Source organism: Candoia aspera, chromosome 3 (genome assembly GCF_035149785.1).
Source record: "Candoia aspera isolate rCanAsp1 chromosome 3, rCanAsp1.hap2, whole genome shotgun sequence".
NCBI classification, from domain to species: domain Eukaryota; kingdom Metazoa; phylum Chordata; class Lepidosauria; order Squamata; family Boidae; genus Candoia; species Candoia aspera.
The window spans coordinates 12899406-12923448 of record NC_086155.1 but is presented as its reverse complement, the minus strand read 5'-3'; the positions used below and the strand labels follow the sequence as shown (position 1 = coordinate 12923448).

The window sequence follows — 24043 nt, the reverse complement described above, 5'->3', positions numbered from 1 at the left end:
GGTTGGTAAGAGTCGAAAACGACTTGATGGCACATACAGTAACCAATTAAAAACAAAACAAAACAAAGCCAAGGCTGAATTTTCTTACAGAGGACTAGCCTCTTTTCAAAGAAAAGAAGCAACAAACACCACTCATTCTCCTCCTCTTCAACCTCAGCAACTTTAAGATGTGTGGACTTCAGTTCCCAGAATCCCCCAGCCAGCATGGCTGGGAATCCTGGGCTGGGGAATTCTGGAAATTGAAGTCCACACATCTTAAAATTGCTGAGGTTGAGAAACACTGTTCTAACCAGACTCTCTCCTACCCGCCCCTTCTCTTGACTTCAACCTCTTTCGGGCCATTTTATTTTGACAATTACCTGAGAAGAACACAGGACATAATTACTTAATGATGAACGAATATATCGCGTCGAAAAGGAACCGGCAATAGAGGAAGAACCACGAAGCGCTTCGCCTCTTTGACTCTTTCCTCCGCTCCTCCTCCGGAACTTTAGAATCTCGTCTTCTTCGGGCCAGTCGGGGAAGGGTTTGGGCGTCGGACTAGGCGGAAGTGAGCCGAGCCGGGATTGCAGTCAGGGGGCAAGCGAGGATGGGGGACACCGGAGGGGGTCAGGGCTAGTCACTTTCCTTCCGTGGCCGCCCTGCCCTGCCCGCGGCGGCGGGGAGGAGGAGGAGCAGTCTCTGCGCTGTCCGCAGGAAACTTGCAGGGCTTGCGAGGGGGCTAAGACGGGGAGGATCGGCGGGCTGCTCCTGGGGGCGTCTAGGCTGGGGGGGCAGTCATCCAGGCGGCTTAACGGGGAGGGGGCAGCTTCCCTTAGAACAAGGCTCCTCCCTGGAAGGTGCCTTGGTGGGCGTCCCTTGAGGTGAGGCTGAGTGGGGGCTCCTACAGGCTCTCAGCGACGCGGGCGGGGGGTCCTAGAAGGACCTCTAGGAAACTTTCAGGCATGGCCACCCGGCGTTTAACAGACGCGTACTTGTTGTTGCGGAACAACGCGATCCAAAGCCGGCAGCTGCTGGCTGAGCAAGTGAGTAGTTACAGCTCCTCCAGTCCTCTGACTTCACGTAGCATGGCTGCTGCGGTGAGTCTCCCTTCATCCTACTGTATCCCACATGACGCTTGTTTGTGTGCCAACCGCTTAGATATCAAGCATGCTTTTGGGGTCCCCCCCTTTTCCCTGTCTCAAGTCCTCTCCTCTTTTCTCCAGTCTATGAGATTTGGTTGACCTAACAGGTTATTTCACATATATTTTCCAGTCCTTCATTTTATGCTGGGCAGCCATAGCGTCTGTGCGTGTGAGCTTCCTAAATGCACCTGATTGACCGCTGTGTGACACAGAATGCTGGATTAGATGGGCCTGATCCAGCAGGGCTCTTCTTTTGCGGGTGTTGGCTACCAGCTTGGCTGGATTCAAAAAAGGGTTGGACTGGTTCATGGAAGTCATGGGGATCAATGGCTATTAGCCTTGAAGTCCATTGAAGGCCCTTTGCTGAGAGACTAGTGGGCTTCCTTGGGCAGTTGGCTGGCCACTGCGAGAAGAGTGCTATACTACATGGGCCAGGGATCCAGTCCAGCTGGGCACTAGTTATCGTTTTATGTTCTTTTTCTACTCTGAGATTCCATAATAAATCTATTGGTAGGCTTTTTCTAAAGATGGATCATTCTACACATTTGTTGTGGAAAACATGGTCTGTGCTTAAGGGGAAGATGTGATCAGTTTCAGTTTCTGACAAGCTAAGAATAATCACAAAGTGACCAGAAATGGAAGATATCTTTTTTTTCCTGGGATGTAAATTCACCAAAATTTAATACATTTTGTTGTTGTTTTTTGGATGGGGGAAGACGAGATGGAATGTATTTCTTCCCCCATTTTCTAAACAATAGTGCATGTAAAGATTTATCATCCCTGTCAACTGAAGCTGCTTATGGTCTACTATTTGATTACTTTGGAAGTTGTGAGAGTTTGAAATAGACCTGCCTGGTTGATTTCCTTTTCTTCTGATTGCCAGTCCGCCTGGCAAGAACACCTAATAATCATGTTTCTTTCCTCTTGAACACACCAGGGAAAACTCAGGGTTTTTTCCTTAACAGAAGGACTTTTATGCCAAAACCTTGGAGTTGCACTAAAAAGTTGAACTAGTGAATACCTGCCAGTATGATTTGAAGTATGTGTGTGGAAAGGGCCTAGACTGTGTTTTGTGGTGTTTGAAATACCTTTTATAGTCATACAGCAGGACATAAAGGGGCAGTTAAAATTAATGCAACCCTTTTCTTTCTCATGCCATCTTTGACCAGTTGAGTGCCCTTGAACAAGCCTCTAGGCTGTTTGAAACAGCCCTTTTCAATTTCAAAATAGACCGTGTTGAAGTCGGGATGTTTCTTTTAAGGTTGGAATAGCCTGTTTCAAACTCCTCATGTTTCTGGGCACAAATATTTAGATTCCATAATGGGGGGTTTCAGGCTCAGAAAAGTTTTAATACAATATAGTTTGAACACCTTCTGAAAACCTTCTAACATCTAACATTAAATCTAGAGGTTGATGGTGCAAGGAAAGGGTGGTATAAGAATTCATAGGTACTCCTTTCAAAGTTGTAAATATGGGATTTAGTCAGCTTTGTTCTACAACAACATCCATCTGCGTAATTACTTTCTTTTGATACACCACCACCATTTTTTCAGCTTGCTGATAGTTCAGTTTTCAACATCCTGCCCTAAAACATTACCATTTTTCTTTAGTGAGGGCAAAATAAAGGTAGCAATAGTTTATGTGGTTCTAATGATTTAGTGTTGTTAGAGTCACATGTTTCTTGAGAGTGGATGAATGAAAAAGAAGTAATTTATAGCTATCTGAGATATAGAATACAGATTATTAGGATATTATCTAACTTATTTTCAAACGTTGTTGAGTTAGACTAGAGAAGGGGTCCCCAGACTCTTTAGCTCATCAACCCCTTCATGAAGTTCCAGACTGTTCATCAACCCCCAAACGTTTATTATATTAAAATGATTTAATACTACTTTAACTAATAGTACTATGAATAACAACAACAACATCGACCCCCTTGGATAGTCCCATCAACCCTTGAGGGTCGATATTGACCACTGGAGAGCCCTGGACTAGAGAGCAAATTGGCTAGTTGCAGCTCTTCAGTGGTACATGCAGTGAAATATTCATGTGTGTATTTTTTATACAGTACATGATGCTGTACCTTTGGACTTCCCCTTTTCAATACAAACATTTTTTCCAAGTTGCTGAAATGCTCCAAAAGTGACTAAAAAGGGTTATTTGCTGAAATAGAAGTAATCTTGCTTTCTCTCCATTGTGCCTTTGTCAAGGTCCATTATGAGTTGCTATTTTCAGAAACCGGTTCTGTAATATTTATGAGATCTAGAGTCAGTTAATAATTGGGAGCCCCTACTAATATATAATAAGATGATTTATGATTCTAAGGCAGTTTTCCCTGGTCTTTTCCCTCCAGATAGGCTGGAGAATTCTGATTTTTCTTAAGAGAATAAAACACTGCTGATACTTCAGAATGTCAGTTAACCTAGTAGTAAATTTTATGCCAAATCCTGCAATGTTTCAGGTACCATTAATGTCTGAACCTACATTTGAAATAATCAGTGTAAAGACTAAAATATGATCATTTTTTCCTTTAAGAAGAAAATCATTAATAATAATATATACTGTAGCTCTATAGGAACAGGGTTTTAAATATGTTCAGTTAATCAAAATAGTTCATTTGATGTGTATATATTCGTCGTTTTACAGTAAGCATATTTTTCTGGCTGGTAGTTGTGTTGTGTTCTTTAGTCCAGGTTGTTCATCTGTCTTCAAAAAGGCCTGCAGTAAATGTATAATTGGCTCCTTTCACATCTTTTCCATTTACTTTTCACTTTCTTTACAAAGAGACATTTCTGCATAATTAATTTCCCATTCCATTGATTTAACTCTGTAATAGTTTGCTCTTTAACTACCAACTCCTGAAGTTATATTTGCAAGTTCAATTAATGTTTTATAGCAACAAAGGTCATATCCAGCAATGCATTTTCAGTCTGCTTTTTTTTTTGGCACTGCATGACCAGCCCTTAACCATTGTTTGTTCAAGTTATAATGTGATGTCTTTTGATCAGTCTTTTAGACATTTGCAGTTTTCATGCTTACTTATTAGGGACTAGACAATTTTTTTTAAAAATTGAAGGAGTAAACTAAATACAATACCCCATTTCTACTTCTGCTTCTTTTAAGTAGGTAATAGAATAATGATCAGCATCTATGAAAGACCCGTATGATTTCAAAATATTTCTTAATCTGGATAGAAAGGAAATAGTTTCCTAGGCTGTTGTTCAAGTAATGCCAAAGCAAGTACTTTCTTTGCTCACAGTGAAACAGTAAAATAAGGTTATTGAGGGGCATCCGCAGAGCGGGATCAAAAAGTGCAGGATAGTGGGCATCGTATTGTACTTGAAGCCCTGCCATTTTTCTACATGCATGCAACATGGAGATACAAGGGGGCAGGGCTTCAGTCACAATGCCACACCCTCCATCTTGTAGATTTTGACTCCCTCCCATAGATATCCCTGAAGTTACGGTCTTGGCATCATTTGAGGAATACCGCTTGTCACTACCCAGCAGCCTCTGTATGTGGGGAAATATTCCCTGGTTCAACACACAACACCCTGCTGTTACACCTAATTAAATGGGTCTACATGTATTGGGACAAATTCAAAATGATGAATGTTGGCATTTCCATATAAACTTTCTCAGGTTATGGGAGTATGTAAAAACAAACTTGTGCCTCATTTGTTGCACATGACTTTAGGTCTCTCTGCTTACTGGAATATTTGCATTTCTGAACATTTACAGTGTTCAAATATTTTGAATATTTGGGTCAGCGTTCAGTTTCATTTGAAAATGGTATGTATATATAACCTAATTTCTGAGATTACTGTAACATATGCATACTAAAATCACAAATTCTGTTACTTCAAGAAAATAAAGAGAAGCAGGGACAATTTTTAATTCATGTTCGAGTTTGTTTACAGTATTTATTTTACAGTGTTTGTATGCTGGCCCGGTCATCGATTTGAGGTGGCTGACCAGAAAAGCCCATGATAAAATACCATAAAACCTCAAGTCATAAATGACAGCATAGTTTTCTTAACTAAAACAAATCATCAGTTTCATCAGCTGGCAACTGTTGTATCAAGTCTACATCCTAATATTGTTCTATATTGAAGCCTTAAGTAGCAACTAGCTTTTTGCTTTTAAGCAGCTGTGGAAATCACAAGGATTATTGGATTACTTGAAGTTCACCAAACTCAGTATGGGTATATGCTTTGCATTCTGCAGCTTAAAGAGAGAGAATCTAAGCTACTTTTACTATTTCGTGCCAGCTTATACCACCTTCCTGAACTTATACTACTACAGAAAAACTTCATGATTACTATTTAGTATTAGTACTACCAGTAGTAGATTAGAAATAGCATAGTGACAAGTTTTGCAAATGAGTTGCCTTACATAAGTTGTGCACTCAGGATACATGTAAAATTTAATAATCCATTATTGCAAATAATCTGGTGGATAACAATGAAAAGTAGTGACTTAGTCCATCTCCATCTACTCATCCAGAATCAGCTCTCATTGAGTTCTCTGTAGTTCATTCTCATGAGGATGTATATAAGATTACAGTCCCTGTGGGACCTGTAGTCATGTTCATAAATTCACATATATTTCTTACGCCCATTTAAATAAAAAGTCATTTGTGGAAACAAATTTGATTAAGCAACAGGTTTTCCCTCAGGGTTTTCCTAAGACAGAACAGGATGAAAGTATAAGTCAGAAACTTCCTTGGCTATATCATGAACAAAACTGTTGCATTTTCACTCCATTCATTTTGGAAATTTATTTTTAAATTCTGTATGATTTAAATAAATTTAAATCAATCAGGGTTTTAACACACATACTTTCAAACATTTTATTTCCAAAAATAGACAAGCAAAATATCTAGGTTCATTAACATCTCACTGAAAAATATTTTTATCTGGTTCAACTATATGCAGGCTTAATATGGAATGATTGACCTTCAGAAAAAAAAAAGCTGCCATTCTTAACAAATAACATGTATGGAAATTGATGCTGTTGGAAAGCTGGGCCATACCAAAGTTCACAAATGTTTCACCTACATGAACAAATGAATATTTCTAAAGGGGTGGGCATTCCTTTAATTCTTAACTGGCCTTGTCCCCTGGGAAGTGATGTTGGCACCATGATTTGTGCCTTGTTTCTCATCTCATCTCATCTCCTTTTTTGACCTGCTGGACAGGATAACTGGAGCTCCATTTGTTTCAGCAGGCAAGAAGTATAAGACTAAATTAGGGATGGTAGTTGTGACTAGATAGCAAAATTGTAGGGTTGAAAGTGCCCTCAGAGTTCATCTAGTCCTGCTAATTGGGAAATTTCCTGTGTAGAGCATGCTTCTTAAAAATGGTTTTGATTTGGTCAATTGACTAATCAATAAAGTTATTCATTCATTCATTCCTTAAAAATGGGAACAATGTTGAATGTGAGAATTCTCTTGGTTCCAGCTTGGCCACACTTCATTCTGAAACTAATTCCAATTTAGGATCAAGAGACTGGTAATGAATGCTGCCTGTATGGACTTTCTGTAATGAATTATCTGCATGTAATCTTTGATTTCCCCCCCCCTGTTTAGGAACCTAGTTTGCATTCAGGTGTATTTTACAAGTCGTTCCTAAACTGTTCCATTACAATTATGTACATAAAACAGTGGATTATTTTAGATATCTCGTGGATATTGACTGTGTTATTACCAAGTGTCATGTAACTGAATTAAGTTGGAATCAGATTCCCTTATCTTGGATTCATTGAATAAGTTTGGATTGAATGATTTCTTTTATTTAGGTTAAGTAGAAAATTCTGGTCCCACTATCCTATGAAGGATTAGCACTTTGTACTGTTTGTGAGGGTCTGCCTTGGTTTTCCTTTTATTTCCTTAATGAACTTTTTAAAAGCTTGTTATGTAAAGCTCCTAAAATGTGTATTTCTTTACAGATCAAGAACATGATTTGAAATATATTGAAAGGGAAAATATGCAATATCCCCAAGGCTAAATGCCAAATCCACTTGAAAGCTGATACTGCTTTGAAAGACTGTTTTGTTTTCTATGATAACCTGGCAATGTTGATCAATAAAATACGTGCATTCCTTCAACTGACTGTACCCTGTGCTCTGTCCTGTTCTTTTGTTTCCCTCTCTTAAAATTTTTGCTGTCCCTATATGGATGGGCTGATGTGATCAACAAACCATCTCAGGAGCTGGATGAGGTATAGTTCTCTTTGTCTAATCTGTTCTTCCAAATAAAATGTCATTCAAAGTTGCCTTGTTCTGGCAAGGTGACTGGCCCATTAAATTCAGAGTTATCTCTCCTGAGGGTTTTCCAAGGAGAAGCCAGAAGGCTAATTTGCAAATAGCCATCCTGAATTTCTCCAGCTTACTTCACTTCCTCAGAGCTGATCATAATATGCATGGATATCGAAGTGGCCAAGATTTAAAATAATAATCTTTAGACTATATTTTATCAGTGAAAGGGGGGGAATCACAACCTCCATCTCTGAAATACTTTAGTTCAGAGTTATTAGTGATAGTGATTAATGCCATGGGCTGGGCTTTTTGTATAGAGGGGAACCTTTCTTTTATGCTTGCTAAACATGTATAGCTGTCACAAATTAAAATTTCTAGTGGTGGAAAGTTCAGACTAAATATTCAGTCTGATTTCCTAAGTTGATTTCCCAAGTTTTAGGGTGATAATCCTAAGCATCCTTACTCTCTAGCCAGTGTTTCTCAACCTTGGCAACTTGAAGATGGGTGGACTTCAACTTGCAGAATTCCCCAGTGAGCCATGCTGGCTGGGGAATTCTGGGAGTTGAAGTCCACCCATCTTCAAGTTGCCAGGGTTGAGAAACACTGCTCAAGCAAATGTGCACTTTTTAGTTAGCACGCTTGCTATTACTTAGTACATTTGTTAGTTTCGTTATACAGTATACTTACCTGCCCTTCTGCTCAAGAGATAATGTGATTTCCTTTTTCTCCTCACAAGAGTTGTGTGAAACACTATAGGCTAAAAGCTAGTGACACTCACTTAAGATCACCCTGTTGGAGTATTTAGAGAGAGTGGAATTTATTTGCCTGGTATATTAATAAATTTGAATCTTCTCAGCTTAATGTTCTAATGTTCCACTCCAGGGCCTTCACAGAGGTCCTATGAGAAATAACACTTCTGTGGCTTTGTCCCAGGTGAAGGAAGAGCAAGGGCTGGGAATGATATTGCCCTCTCCTCCAAAGCTCTGTGCAAGGCCTTTGACTGTTCCCTGAGGCTCTGCCAGGAAACCAGCATAACCTAGTCAGAGTGCCATTACCTACTCCCAGCCACCCATAAGAAAGAGTCCAGGCAACCCTTCCACAGGGCAGAACTAGCTCACTATTATCAATTTTGCTGCAACCTTGCACTCCTCTCCCAACAGCCAGCCATAAGGTACATAGAAATATTTTAGAAGTATTTATTTTATGTTGTCAGGCTTAGAGCTGAAACCCATGTAAAATGTCATCAGCACAGGAGGATGTGGATGTTCGCTATTTATCCAGGCATTTATACTGTATTTAGAAGAACAAAAACTGTAAGTGGCTGTGGTCCCTGAAATTTCACTTTTACATTTTTTTTTTAATCTTTTCAATCATGTCTGATTCTCGGAAACTGCCTGGACAAGTCCCTGCAGTTTTCTTGGCAAGGTTTTTCAGAAATGGTTTGCCATTGCCTGCTTCCTAGGGCTGAGAGAAAGTGACTGGCCCAGGATCATTCAGCTGGCTTTGTGCCTTAGGCAAGACTAGAACTCATGGTCCCCTGGTTTCTAGCCTGATACCTTAACCATTACACTAAACAGGGTCTCCTTTTACATTAGCTTATATTTATTTATATAATATTCTATTAAATTTATAGAGACACATTTGATTAGCTTAGCTTCAGCATATATGCCATTTCCTTTTTCTGCTTTCCTCTAGAAATGACTAAAGACTAAGAATAATGTCCAATTGGCATGTTTATTTGGAAATGAAAGAAATGTAGAGTTTGACTTTGCAGACAAGTTTTCAGGTTTAAATAGATCGCTAGGAAGATAGGCACAATTTGAAAGACGGAGCTGCCACTGCAGATGGCACAGCCTACCTGATATGGTGGATTGCTTTAAGCATCCAGAGTTCCTTAAATGTAACATTTTCTCAAAACAGGAGCTAACAAGGTCCAAACAAAAGAGGTTCTAAACTATAAATAATTTTAATATATCAAGCCTAGTACTTCCTTTAATTTTAAAGCCAATTGTAGATTTTTGTATAGCTTCCTGAAGAAACAATGCCTTTTCATGGGCAGGATTGTCAGAGGTGGCCAGCAGCTCATTGTGCTTACTAAGTGGAAGTTGCCTGGATATAAGTGGAAGAGCAGCGCCAAGGTAGACCAGGGCCCAGGGCTAGCTAAATTCTCAGACCTATAAATTCATTTGGAATGGATGCCCCAAACTGACTTACTCTGTCTCGTTTTTTCCACTCTGCCCTTTGGGTTTCAATTTCACCCGCCCTCTGTGGCTTAGTTTATGCATCACACTAATTATTTATGAAAGTATGACTTGCTGGATAAATCATATTAGGATGGTTTTACCCAACACGCTGAGATGTAAAATATAGTTTACTAAATACAATGGCTGGATTCTTTCAATGTCCTATGCCGAACCACATTTTGGCTTGGTCCAAAGTGTAAGCCCAGTCTACAAGAAGATTTTGGAGCTGCACTTTGTGAGACCCTATCATCATCCCAAAGGCTAAGAATGTTATATCAAATATTGTATATGCCGTCTAAACTCAGCCTTGGTTTAAGCCAGGATGGAGGTAATTTATACCTATCTACCTGTCTCCAAGATCTTTTAGACATCTTGACAATGGATAGACAGACAGCTAAGCTGGGACATAAAATGTGTCTTGGTCTTTGAAAAGGAAATAGTAAGAATAATGCTTTTCTTTTAACAGTTACCAGCCTTGCACAGAATCATTTATGCATGTATTAACCTCACATTCCATTTTCATTAGAGAGTTCTTCAGTTGCATAAGAAAGTATGTGTATGTCTGGAAAGTAATACAGCAAATAACAAAAGCTGAAATAATTACTCTCTTTCCACGTGTTTTTTTTTGTGTGTGTGATTTTTTAAAGGCAAGGACAGCTGTCCAAAACTAAATATTGCTTTATTAAGTTGCGGTATGAGCCTTATTTCCATTTGGCCTTTGTCACCACTCTGTAAATTCCTCAAGTCCTTCATTTTCCTTGTGCATCTGCTTTTCTTGCTTAACAAGACTTACTTTTTCAAAACTTGGCTTCTCTTTCAATACAACTCTGCATTTATGTACAGCACATTTAACATCACTGTGAAGTGATGCTTGGCCTGGGAATTCATTAGTCAAAAGGTATGAATGAGTCATAACCTGAAATATTTTAGGTATTATGTATAGAGCCAGAGCCTTTTCCTTAAGGCAGTGTTTCTCAACCTTGGCAACTTGAAGATGCGTGGACTTGCTGGCTGGGGAATTCTGGGAGTTGAAGTCTATGCATCTTAAAGTAGCCAAGGTTGAGAAACACTGCCTTAAGCCAATGGTTTTCATTTAAAATTGAGAGAACTTTGTACATCAGCTTGTCTACTGAAGAACTCTATGATTTCCTGCCATAAAACCCCTGCAAAGTGCAGAGTTCTGAAGGGGGACACTCTAGGATACGTGCTTGTATGCAAGAATGTTGGCCAATCCTGTGGATTCTTACAGTTGTATTACGACTGTCTCAAGAAATATATTCAGCTCTTTGCAAATCTAAATTAAAATAGAATAATCTAACGGTGGGCAGACTTCACCACTTGTCCATCATTACTGTTTTTTTCATCAGAGAACCTTGGTTAGTGTCCAAGAAGTCTCAGAATTGTAAAGAATCAGAAAACCATTAGCTTGAGCTCTAAATTTTCAAGTTTTTTTTTGTTCTTGATTCTCATTTTGATTAATAACTGTGTCTAAACATATTTTTTCTATTTTCTCCAGCTTGCAGATGATCGCATGGCATTGGTATCAGGGATCAGTTTAGATCCTGAAGCTGCTGTCTGTGTAACAAAGAGGTTGCCTCCCAAGTGGATTGATGGTATAGAAGAAGTGAGTTTATTCATATATAAAGAATGTGATCACATATGCATACGTTCTGGACAAACAGTAGTAAAAATTGGTAATATTAATGTGTTTACTTAATTTTTATCTTCTGAAGTTTAGGTCGGAATGTAAAATTAGAAAGTGGTGTCCAGAGTTACAGTTTTAAAAACATTCAATCAGAACATAACCTGAGTAAGTGCATAAAATAGCCAAATATGAAGTTGCTTCAGCCATAACTCTTTGCAGTATTTCAGATTTTAAATGAGAGAAAGAGAGGCGTAGCTACTGGGGAGATACGGTATTTTATTCTCACATTTATAAAGGACAAGAGTTTTGGTAGGGGAATCCATTTGCTTTACAAAGGTTCAAATTGCTAGCATGAGCTAGAAGAGGAAATTCATAGGGTTGAAGACAATAAGATTACAGAAGGAAATAGTTGGATTATATCTTGTTGAGATTGCTCTTAAAATGGAGTAAGTGAAATTATTTCATCAGCCTAGCTTTGTCTGAGTTCAGTTTCTTAGTCAAGATGATAAGAGATAAACTCAGATCAAGCGTTCTGGAAGTGGTCTAACTGCAAGACATGCTGTGTTTTTTTCCCCTCTGGATCCAGTGCTAAGTCTGAAAAGAGTAAGAAGATGCCACTTCTGTATATATAGCATTTCTCTATAAATAGACAATGTGATTTTTTAAAAAATACAATGAAATCTAGTGTTTTTCACTTTAGTATTGTCTGGAATGTTTTCTTCTCTAAGTTTCTTTGCTTCTAATTTCCCCCTTATTTTTTAAATTACATTTTAAGATTCAGTATGAGATCTCCAGGATAAAACAGAAGATGAAAGAAATAGCCAGTCTACATGACAAGCATTTAAATAGACCAACTTTGGATGATAGCAGCGAGGAAGAACACGCAATAGAAATAACCACTCAAGAAATTACACAGGTGCCAATGAGGTTCTCTTTTCAAAACAGAATTGGGTTTTACCAAATGCAAATGTGTTGGTAGGTTGCCCTAATGCTCCCTTGGATAAAGTGAAAAATCCAGCAGTCAGAAGTCAATTTTGTTTTTAAAAAAACAAAACAAAAAATTAAATATGGCAATACTGGTATATGGGTACACATGTAATTTTAAGGAGGAAAATGCAAAGATTTTAAACATCCACATTCAAGAATTCCAACCAAAACACATTTGTATAGATGATGGTAATTATTACTAAAGTTGTTAACAATGGAGACCCAATTTGAATAAAGTACTTAAGATTCTATGTTATAAAGTTAATTGTTCACCTATTGCAACTGTGCATAATTTAAATACCACTGATGCAAATAACAATTTATTTCAATTTGCCAACATTTTGCAACAGTACATCTAGCACTTAACATAAAAATTGAAGTAATTCCGTTGCTGGGCTAGAGTTGGAGACCCCAAGGTTACTTGTCCTTGGGGATTTCAATTTCCTACCATGTGACAAAGGGTCTGGGATTTCTCAGAAGTTCACGGCCTCCAGAGCAACCATAGACTTGTTCCAGGTCATTGGAGGTCCAATGCAAACTGGAGGTTTGCATGCTGGATCTGAACTTTTTCCCTTGGGGCAGATGTGACATGATCTCGTTTTAGAGGACATTACCATCAGTCCATTGCCCTGGTCAGATCACTTTCTGATTGTTTTTTTGACTTGCTAGGATGACCCCCACCTGTTTAAAATAACTCATTCCCTACCGGGGAGGGATAAGACATAGGAACTTCTATTGGACCCTTGTGAGAATTATTTTTGCTATGTTGCAGGCAGATAAAGTCTCTCAGATCTACTTCCAGTTGAAATCCAGTGGGCAGGTCCTGTTGAGATGCCTGAGGTGGAGTCTGGTAGAGTTACCTGGGGCTAGTTTGAGGCTGTGACCCATGAGGAAGTGGACAGAGTTCTCTGGATGTTTGTTAGATCCAGGTCCCTCCTGATTGGTTAAAGCTGTCTGGGAGTTGATCTGTGGCTTTGGCGCACCCCAGTTTTGAAAGAGGTGGTGGTGCGCCCACTCCTCAAGAGACCATTGCCAGACCCAATGATTCTGGACAATTTTCATCCAGTCTCCATCCTTTCCTTGGGGAGAAGGTTGTTGAATTGAATCTGCTTCCTGTACTATTTTGAAACTTTCAAGACAGCCTGACCAATTTGGCACCAGGGGTGTCAAAAATTTGCATGCAGCTGTATGTGGGCCCCTTATTCCACCTCAGTATGGATTTTGTTTTTTGTTCAGGATCAACACAGCTCCTTTTGCTTTCTATTGAGGAGGTAGATATTACCAATAGCTTCAGTTACTGGCCTGAGCTACATATATTCTGAACCCTGAGCTACATGTATTCTCTTCTATTGGCTTCAGTTATTCTCGGTACGGTGGAAATCACCAGGAACTCAGCACAAGTAATTTACTGTGAGATTAAATTAAGTAAACCATTAAGGCATAGTTGGATGTAGATACAGCTGTAGGCGATGAGCTTGCTTCAGTTTAAAGAAATAGTTTCTTAAGGTTTTTGTTGTTGTTGTTAATTGCACAAGTTGGAATGCTTGCTGCTGTTTCACTATGAAAATGTTTTCTCTTGTCTTTCCCAGCTGTTTCACAGGTGTCAAAGAGCAGTCCAGGGCTTAAACAGCAAGTCTCGAAGCTGTACGGACCAAGAGTGCCGGCTTCTGAAGAATGTTGTGTATTCCTTAGCTCAGTCTCTGCAGGACCTCTCCACCAGCTTTAGGCACGGGCAGTCTGACTATCTCAAACGTAAGCAATTGACCAAATGCAGCCTTTTATAGCAGGGCATCTTCTCTTCTTTTATTTATTGCTGGGGACTCTTAGTGACAGTAGTCATCTTATTCTTGTAGGCATGAAAAATCGAGAAGAAAGATCCAAACATTTCTTTGACACATCAGTCTCTCTCATGGATGATGGGGAGGATGCGACAATCTACGATAGGGTAGGTGCCAAATGGTCAACTGAATTATTTGTATAAAGAAGGACAAAGCATCTGGTATTTATTTGACTGCTTTGAAGAATTTGAAGGTAATGATTGCCTTCAATAGTTAAAGTTTAGTGTGTCTGTTTTCTATTAAGGTGCAGATTCCTCAACAGAGATGAACTTTTGAAGGCTGCATGCTATTTACTGGCATGCCAAAGAATTAAAATTGCCACCCCCTCCTCTCTCCCTCTCCCTTTCCCTCTCTCCCCTTTTCTGACATCTTTCTCTATTTCTGATTGACCAGCAGGCTGCAAGGGAAATGATAAATCACTTTTGCAGAGGGCTTTGAGAATTAAGCTGAGAGTCCCATATTATCCTCTGGCTGCAGGCTGCCTACCTGCTGCTAAAAATCTGTGCTTGCTCTCTAGGATCTCTGCCGAAGATCATCTTCATTGTTGCTGGGAAGAATTGTTCCACTGCGGGATTTTTAGATTCTTGCCTATAAACTGATTCATTGGAACTCTCAAATGGTGCAACTGGCTCAGAAGGGTTGTCCTCATGTCACAATTGCAGTGCTTATCTCTTTAAAAGACGACTTGTAAGAGGAAGATTAAAGAGATGGCAGAGGGGAAAAACGAGAACAATATTTTGAAAAATAAAGGCGGATATTACCTTGCAGGTTGGGCTGGGAAATTAAGAGTATTCAGTTCAGTTGGTAATCCTTTTGGGGTTTTTTGCATATTGTATGATACAATACTTTTAGCTATTTACAATCTGGTATTCTTGTCTGTTTTTTTTTTTTTTTAATAAGGGCTTTACAGATGACCAGTTAGTATTAGTGGAACAAAACGCTGTGTTGGTGGAAGAGCGGGAACGAGAAATTCGACAAATTGTACAGTCCATTACTGATCTTAATGAAATTTTCAGGGATTTAGGAGCAATGGTAGTTGAACAGGTAAGTGGCTCCTTGATATCAGTGCGATTTGCATCATAAAAGATCTTGCGTTGCAGCATTATATCCCTGCCTTGGGTTCAGCTGAAGAAAACCAGGATGTAAATGTAATAAAGAATTAGGTGGTCTGGACTCAACCGTATTGAAGTAGCATTATTGAAATAAATGATCTGTTGGATCTAGTCATTTCAGTTTGGCTTACTAACTGAGGATGATTCTGAAACCAGTCCCAACTTAATTAAAATTAGTCATTTTATTTTATATTTCTGTTGGTGCTTGGGTTGATTAGGAATGATTAGTACTGTTACCATTGTCAGAAGACTTGAGTTTTGCTGAGCATCTTATCTGTACCTTTGTACCAATTCTTCGAATACTCATATAAACCATAGTGATAGAATCCTAGAGTGGAAGGGGGCCATTTGGATCACTGAGTCCAGCGCCCTGTTCAGTAAGCTTATGGAGACATTTAGACTTGTATATGTATGCCAGAAAGAAAAAGAAAAAAAAGTGGGAATATGAACCCTAAAAAACTGTCTAAAGAGGACATGCTCTGTAGTTCGAAAATATGGATGGGGGAAAATGCAGAGAGCACAGAGTGTGAATGGAAGGGGAATGAAGAAACCTGGAAAAAGAAATCGGACAGGAATATATTCATGTGCACACGTGTGTGTGTGTGTGTTTGTGTGTGTGTGCGTTCAGTGGATGTGAAAGAAGGTGTGGCTGAGGAGAAAAACGTGGGAGAAAGAGGGCAAGAGAAAGATACTACATAACACGTACTGTATGGCATTTCAGTCTATAGAACTGATACATATTTTTTCTTCAGGGTACCGTACTGGACAGAATTGATTACAGTGTTGAGCAATCATGCATTAAAACAGAAGAAGGATTGAAACAGCTACATAAAGTAAGCATGTTAAGACGTCTTATTCTGATTGCCACTATTTCATTCTGTTGAGGAGTTTGTTATTACAGTTCCAGAAATGTGAGGCATAACATTTTCTCTTTCCGTACCTATTGTTTGTAGAAGTTAAAAAGGCAATGATGGTAGCCAGCTAAAATTAAGGAAATTGGACAGATGGCTCCTAATCATATCTCAGCATCTAGCATTTAACGATTGTATGCTGATGTGATTATCTTTTCCAGACTGTGCCACCTGCAGTTCTCATAGAAACCTCTTTGCAGTTGGTAGATGGGTATTCTACCCATTCCTTTGTATGAACTGAACTGTCTCTGTCTTAACTAGTCTAGGTGTAAAGTCTTAAGTTCCTTATATGTGGGGTATAAATCAAGTATCATAAACAAATAAGCATGGGTTGCACATTTCAATAAGGAAATTATTTTTTTCAGTTATTAAGACTAATGCTACATATACTTGTACCAGAAAGGGAAACACCATTGATATATTTATATCCTGTTCTGTAACAAACCTCCCATGAAAGTTACTTAATGAAAAATAAATGCAAACAAAAATGTATATAATAAAAAATATCAGCCAAATAAAACAGCCAAATTTAATCTGAGTTAGCTGGAATTTTATTCTAGCTACAGCAAAATAATAACAGTTACTAATACAGCCATTTTTCGTGGACTCTCATTAGCCTATTCTAATTTAATTCATGGCATATTATGTAGATAGCACAGAGATGCCCTAGAAGAAACTATACAGAGACAGTTATAAGAATATTTACAAAAACATACTTTAAGTCCAGGAAACAAAGAAAACATTGGGAATAAACTCAGATGGGTTCTGCCCTAACTCCCTGGGATATAAGGGGAGTGAAGAGAAAATGCAGTCAGGCTTTCAGGATTGATGTCAGCCCTTTGAGATAGGCCAGACCAAGCTCTCTTCACAAGTTAGACTGGAACTATATTTATATTTAGAGAGCCAGTTTGGCATTGTGGCTAAGGCATCAGGCTAGAAACCGGGAGACTGTGAGTTCTAGTCCCCCATTAGGCACAAAGCCAGCTGGGTGAACTTGGAGCAGTCACTTTCTCTCAGCCCTAGGAAGCAGGCAATGGCAAACCACTTCCAAAAAACCTTGCCAAGAAAACTGCAGGGACTTGTCCAGGCAATCTCCGAGAATTGGACATGATTGAGCAGAAAAAAAAAATACTGATATAGACTGTAGTAACAGAATGTTGAAAGCCTAAAGCCTTTTTCTCTTCCCTCCCTCTTCTCTCCCAGGGAGTTAAGGCAAAGCTAGTCTGAGTTTATTCTTAATGTTTTCTTTGTTTCCCAGGCTTAAAGCATGTTTTTGTGCATGTTGTTGTAACCGTCTCTACATAGTTTCTCCAGTGTCATCTCTGTGGCTCTCTACATATTATTCCTTATTTAGAGTAATTTATTCTGCTTATTTTCTGCAATCTACAGGAAAGTATCTGTGTTAAATTCCTCTTTTCCTTATCTGCAGGCTGAGCAGTATCAAAAGAAGAATCGGAAGATGCTTATCATTTTAATTTTGTTTGTTATAGTTATTGTCCTAATCATTGTCCTTATTGCTGTAAAGTTTCGCTAGGCAATGTGCCAGTGATGCTTTCCTTTCTCTCTGTGTTTGTCTGAGGGGTAGCAACGAATTTTTGTGTGTTGTATTCTGTTTTTGTTCCTGACAGGAATGGTTGAGCCGATGCTCTTGAAAGCTGCCTTTTGGATGAATGTACGAGGTCTAATGGTGCAATGTCTGTGCAATGTTCATAGAGAAAACCTCTGTTTTACATGTTCAGTGAATATGGAAGGCAGTGATTTGCAAAAAACATGCAGAAATATCGGAATTTCTGAGGAAAGCTACCAAATCAGGCATTTCATTTACCCAGGCCATTGTAACACTAGAATGCATTTTTAAAAGTGATTTAAACATATAGGAAAATGCTTCTACTAAAGAGGAATCGTAATGCACTTTCTACTATGGCTTAGCCTATGGTTAATTTTAGGGTAAGCTGTCCAAATTGCCCTGTGGACATCATTCCAAAAGCTATTGAGTTGGAGATAAAAATGCCTTAACGATACAGCAATAGTTTCATTTTACCATCTTTTCCCTCCAGAGTTAATATTAGTATGAGTTCACGGAAGTAAAAAAGATAACTCTGATTTCATTCTTTTGTTCTGAAAGTGGTGTTTTGCATTATCAGTAACACTCCAACCACAGGGAGTGCTACATGTTTTAACATTATTTTTAAGTTTTAAATAATCAGGAATGTGTTTTGATTATTTCCACCTCTTCCCACTACTGAACCGAAAGTTGTTTTTTCTGATCCCTTTTCCAGAATCTTCCTCCCCAAGCTGAATCTGTTGTTATACAGCAACAGTTACATACTTAATCTTACTATTTTCAAATAGTGAACTGAAAAGGGCATGGTAGAATTCACACACAGTTTGAATTGAACTAATAGTATCAGGCACCTACACCTAAGTGAAATCTCTTTTGTTCTCAGCTGCATGGCTGTAGAGAACTCAGGAGAAACTTGGAATCCTGTTCAGTATCTCTGATGTTGCAGGCGGCTCTGCTGAAAAAATGGCTTTCATGATCAAAATCATGACAGTTTAACCGTAACTTAAAACTGCTATGCAATTTGGGGGCCCTTGCTTCAATCCTTTTAAAAAAGCATTCTGGACTGAATAATTTAGAGGTCGTAGTTTGCATCTCTTTTTGCTGTGATTTGGGAACACCACTTGCCAACATTTTGTAGTTGCCTGGCATTCTTACCCATTTGATCATGCGGTAATTGCAATGCTGTCTCTGCACTTGCCACACCCTGTTTTCCTCCTTTCATCCAGCTCTTTGCATCATTCAGATTTCTTGTAAAATGACAGTTACAGAAACAGTAATCATAGTCTTATCTTGGTTCACTGTGAGATGCTGCTTGCTAGATAAAGGCAGAACCTCACACAGAATGTCTATAGCTGAAGCCCCTTTGAAATAAGCAGGATCGCCACAAGAGGATGGTGTTCAGGTGCTGCTGTTATTATGTCAGTGAGGAGGTGGAAAAGTGCTCTTGGTGAACTATGCCCAGCAATTTTGATTCATATCCTGTTTACAGAACCTCCGCAGAAGGCTGCTTTATGCCTTCCAACGCAGTGGACCACTGCTTCCGGGAAGAATGGAATTCAGTCTCTTTATTATTATCATCTGCAGCACATGTCAGTTCTACAGGTAGATTTGTGATTTGTACAAGTTCTGGGCCAGCCAAACAGCAGTGGATAACAAGACAGCAGATAGCATGGGAAATATGGAAAAAAGTACTGTACTTTATACATTTGCAAAAACCTATTTGCATTTTATGCATGCATAAAATAGACAAAAATATGCCAAGAGTGATGGCTGCCAGGCTCTGGTCTGTACTGGAACCTGGAAACAAGGGCCACCTCTATTTATTGAAAGTTCAGGTAGTCCTCGCTTAACAGCCATTCATTTAGTGACAATTCAGACTTACAACGGTGCTGAAAAACAACTTGCAACTGGTTGTCACATTTACAACCATTGCAGCACCCCCATGGTCACATGATCACGATTTGGGCACATGACAAGAGGTTCACATTTATGACCGTCACAGCATCCCATGGTCACGTGATCGCCATTTTTGACCTTCCCAGCCAGTTTCCGGCAAGCAAAATCAATGGGGAACTGCATGATTTGCTTAACGACCATATGGTTTGCTTAACACGCCTGGTAATTTGCTTAACAACCACTGCAAAAGGTCGTAAAATCAGGTCGAATTCACTTAATGACCGCTTTGCTTAGCAACTGAAATTCCAGTCTCAGTTGTGGGTCATTAGGCAAGGACCACCTGTATCATCCTGTTACCTAAAATAGAATACCCAATTTAGGGCTGGCCTCCCTGGGCCTCTTTCCCCCAAGATAAGAAAAAATCTGTTGGCTTCAGTCTCTCCATGATTTGCTCCTTGTGCCTCAAGATAACAAGTTTCAATACCCTGGCAGGCCATGGTTAACCTCCTTTTCTAAAATAAATTCCAACATAGAGAACCTAGCTAATGGACCTAGATCTCCATGATGGGCATGGGGCAGTTGGAAAATGATACACTCAGGTCTTAAAAATACCTGACATGACCCAGTTAGTTTAAACCACTGTAGAAATTAGTTGCATACCTGTTGCAGTGGGCCCATTATGGTATCCTTGTTCTAGACCATTGATGGGAAACCTATGACACGTGTGTCAAAGGTGACATGCCATGACATTTTGGGTGACATGCCAGCGTTCACCAACAACTGCCACGCCCCGGGAAGCCCCAGCCGCAGTTGCCCTGGCCACCTCCAAGACCCCTGCTGTCCTGCCCTCCACCACCCCAGCTCACCTGGCCATCTTCTTGCTCCCTCTTGTGCGAAGCCAGTTCCTGCAGAAGCTGCTTGCAGTTTGCACGAAGAGATGTGCCTTGCCGTGAAGGGGCGTGCTTTTGCTCTCATTGCACAAAGCTTGTTTGTTTGGGGTGGGGGGTGACACGCCAGCAGAGTCAAGTTAGGCACTTTCTGAATTTTTGACCTGCTGACCCCTAGAGGTTCACCATCACTGTTCTAGACCCAGCAGATGCTTTATGGCCCTCTTGAGGTTTTCTGGGCATTATTCCACTGTGATGGCTGACAAAGCGCAGTGCCCCCACCCACCCACCCACCCTGTTTGTTTGCATGGCCTTTTCTTTTTCAGTATTAAAATGTTAAAAAGTCTCTCATGCTGCCAACCCACAGGGTGTGATCAAAAAAGTCAAGAGGGCAGCCACAGTGGTTTGACTGAAGTTCCATCTCTACTTGTGCCAACCGTAGACAGGCCGTGGGTGTCATACCCAAGGGATGCAGGTTGTACCCCTCTGCTGTAGATAATGATTTGCAAACCACTGGGTCTGTACTTGGCTATAAACCAAATCCAAAGAGATCATAATGAAGCTAGATATGGATTGCTTGGCAAGCAGGGCAATAAAGTCAAGCATTATGGTATTTTGCTAGCTATACAAGTGTAACAGAAACCATAGTTCTCAACTACCATAGCTGCAGTGTAAGTAGGTATTTAGGTTAAGGAGTGTGAGTAGCTATGCCTAAAGATGAACATGCATCCTCACATACACACACACATGCTTGCAAAAGGTTTGACTTAAGCCAATTTAATTAATAATAAAGGATGGTCAGAAGGTAGATTAGAATCTCCTGGTAACTCTCTGGGTGATTTGCAGTAGATTTATAGAAATTTGTGGTCCCAGTTGATTTATTATGAGCAACACCCAGCCTCTTTCTTAGGCTGCTAAAATGAAGAAAAAAATGACAAAAATCAAAAGTAGATTTTTGTATGAAAAAACTGTTATCAATTCTTGCACCTGAAAGCAAATTACCGGCTAAATATTTTGTTCAAGAGCACCTTTCCATATTTCTTCCTCCCTGCATTCCTAGTGGACTTTTACCCTTCATGTTAGGGCAGAGAAACAAGCTGGAGTCCTTCTGATGTTCCAATTTTGTGTCTCTGAGAAGAGCCCACCTTCTTCAGAGAAACTGGTAGAGTCAACTATGAAGAGAACTCTGCATCATGAAGAGCCCAATACGCTCCATGAGGAAAGCCCCCTCATTGATTGCTTTCTCCTTTTCTTCACTTTGAAAATTCTGTTTTATGCCAAAATTGGGCATGCTAGTAACATTGTTTTTCTAAAAGCCGCTATTAACTTTTGAGCACTGAGAAATGAAGCACCCTGGAAGGCACCTTGTGTGTCTCTATTAGAGACACAGTGAGAAGTGTATTCCTTTTTTGAGATGGCCGCTGTATGTGTTGCTCAACAACAAGCATAGCAAGATCTCTGCTTCAAGAGCCTTGCAGTCTAAAATTTGGTGGGGGAGAAAATGACAGAAAAAGTAATTCCTCATAAGCCGAAGTACATACAGTGGCATGTACTTTGGGAGGACAGAGGCTGTAGGCACAAATGGGGGAGTTGGAAAAAAGGTTCTTGTTCTGCCCAGTCCCTGAAATTAAGCCAGCATTTAGTAAAATCTTGTAGAGACCCCACCTAGCCTTTTCTACCTTGGGAGACAGTTAACTTATGGAATACTGTAGCAAAAGAGAATGTTTTGCCATGTACGTTTTTTATTAAAATCTTTAATCAATTTCATTAGGTTTAATAACAAGAAAAACTATTTATGAACATGTACTTAAACAAAACCAATGGCGTGATTTGGAAAAGGCCATCTTGGCTGCAGACAAAATTGATGCATGTCAGTGTGTGTGTCTTTGTCAAAAGTAAAGTATCCCTCAAGTCAAGCTTGACCCTTGATTACTATGTGGATACTGTACTTCCACTTCCGTTGGCAAGAATTTAAAAATGGTTTGCCATTGCCTTCTTTCTTCCTAATTGACTAGATTTCGAAGTGTGGCCTACACCTTAGAGATGCCCCTGCTTAGCTTTGAAAATATGCGCACAATCATATATATTACAACCTGTAGTATAATGATAGGTTTAATCAAAACTGGATTAATTAGATACAGAAACAGACTTTATTTGCCCCTCCCTCCCCCCAAGAAGAAGGTCAGGAAATAGGAGTGAAATAGGAAATCATGGAAAAGGGTTGAGCTAAGAGAAATGTGTTCTCTAAAGAGGATGATGGATATAGCAAGCTGGATGTTTGGAAGAAAAAGGTGTTTCGCTGCTAAAGGGAAAAAAAATCACCGCCACTCTTCTGGGTACAGGGAAAAATGGTCTCTTGGGAGGGGAAAGTTATTTGCTTTCATGCCCCTCCCCTCGAAAGGCATATGTGGGTTAATAAAATACAACTTTGTGACAGGCTACTGCCACTAATATTATTTGTGAAAACTTCTGAGGCTTTATTTGTATTTCTGTCTACTGCAATATATTTTTGGATGGTTAGCCCGAATCCACAGTTTCTCCAAAGTCTTCTAAAAAGTCTTAAATCCTGAGAACACGTCAGCGTAAGATATGTACATTCCAAGGGGTGGGTTTTGCAGTCTGGGGATTCCTTCTGTTCATCAGTCATAGTTTCATGTAAGATTACTGTACTTTAGGAAGAATTTTTTAAAATCTTATTTAAAATTATTTATTTAAAAAGCACTAGTTAAAGAGGTGGTCTTTTTTCTACACTGAGGATTCTTTATGACTGCCCCATTGGTGAACAACTAAACTGGCTTGTATTTTAACGACGACATGCCGTCTTTCCAAAACTGGAAAACCAGAGCTGAGAACTAGCGCCTTTTTACCCAAAGAACCCATTGTTATAGTCTGATTTGAACTGAGACTTATTAATCATGTGAAAAAAGATGTAACTCTAACTTTCTTGTGACCTCTCGCTGCTGAATGATGCTTGTGGTATGTTCCAGAAGGTCTTACGTTCAGTCTTCTTCAGGTTGGGACCGAACTTGGGGTTAGACAGGATTGAAAACTGCAGAGAGATCTACTGCCTGTCCAAAAGGTTCGGCCCCACCACCCTGCGGATTGCTGCCCAACAGACTTTTAGCGAAACTCCAAATCTGCAGTGCAAAACGAAGGCTCATGACAGACCCGGTAACAGGGGAACCATCCCAAATGAGGAATCATCTCCCGATTCATCACATACGGACTCGAGGAGCAACAGTTGTTTTGAGCCATGGTGGATCTGCTTTCAAATCAAATCAAATGAATTTATGGTGTAAGTAGCATAAGGGATCTCATTTTTACCCAGCAATGTACAGTCTATTTTCTTCTATTTCTGTGAACAATTTGTAATGTATGAATAAACTGATCAACTCCAACGTATGGTCTGCTAGATGCCGATTTCTCCCCCCCCCCCTTATTAAAACTCATTGTCACGGGATGACAACTTCAGGTTACACTACCTGCCCATTAAATTTAGTATTTTCTTCCATTAATGTTTTTAACAACAATCCAGGGCAGGGTTTCTCAACCAGGGTTCCACGAGAGGTCATTGGGGT

At 39.6% G+C, this 24043-nt stretch overlaps 1 protein-coding gene across 2 annotated transcripts; it reads left to right on the top strand.

Annotated features, from left to right (window-relative positions):
• The first annotated feature begins 840 nt into the window (after positions 1-840).
• STX16 (syntaxin 16) lies at positions 841-23863 on the top strand. Of its 2 annotated transcripts, none has more exons than XM_063297003.1 (8): positions 841-1025; positions 11142-11249; positions 12046-12186; positions 13847-14009; positions 14111-14202; positions 14996-15139; positions 15960-16040; positions 17548-23863. In XM_063297003.1, the coding sequence occupies exons 1-8, from the start codon at positions 945-947 to the stop codon at positions 17650-17652; spliced, it is 915 nt and encodes a 304-aa protein (XP_063153073.1). In that variant the 5' UTR covers positions 841-944; the 3' UTR covers positions 17653-23863. The 2 variants fall into 2 exon arrangements, with proteins under 2 accessions (XP_063153073.1, XP_063153072.1); XM_063297002.1 differs by having other exon boundaries at positions 841-1079.
• The last annotated feature ends 180 nt before the right edge of the window (positions 23864-24043 follow it).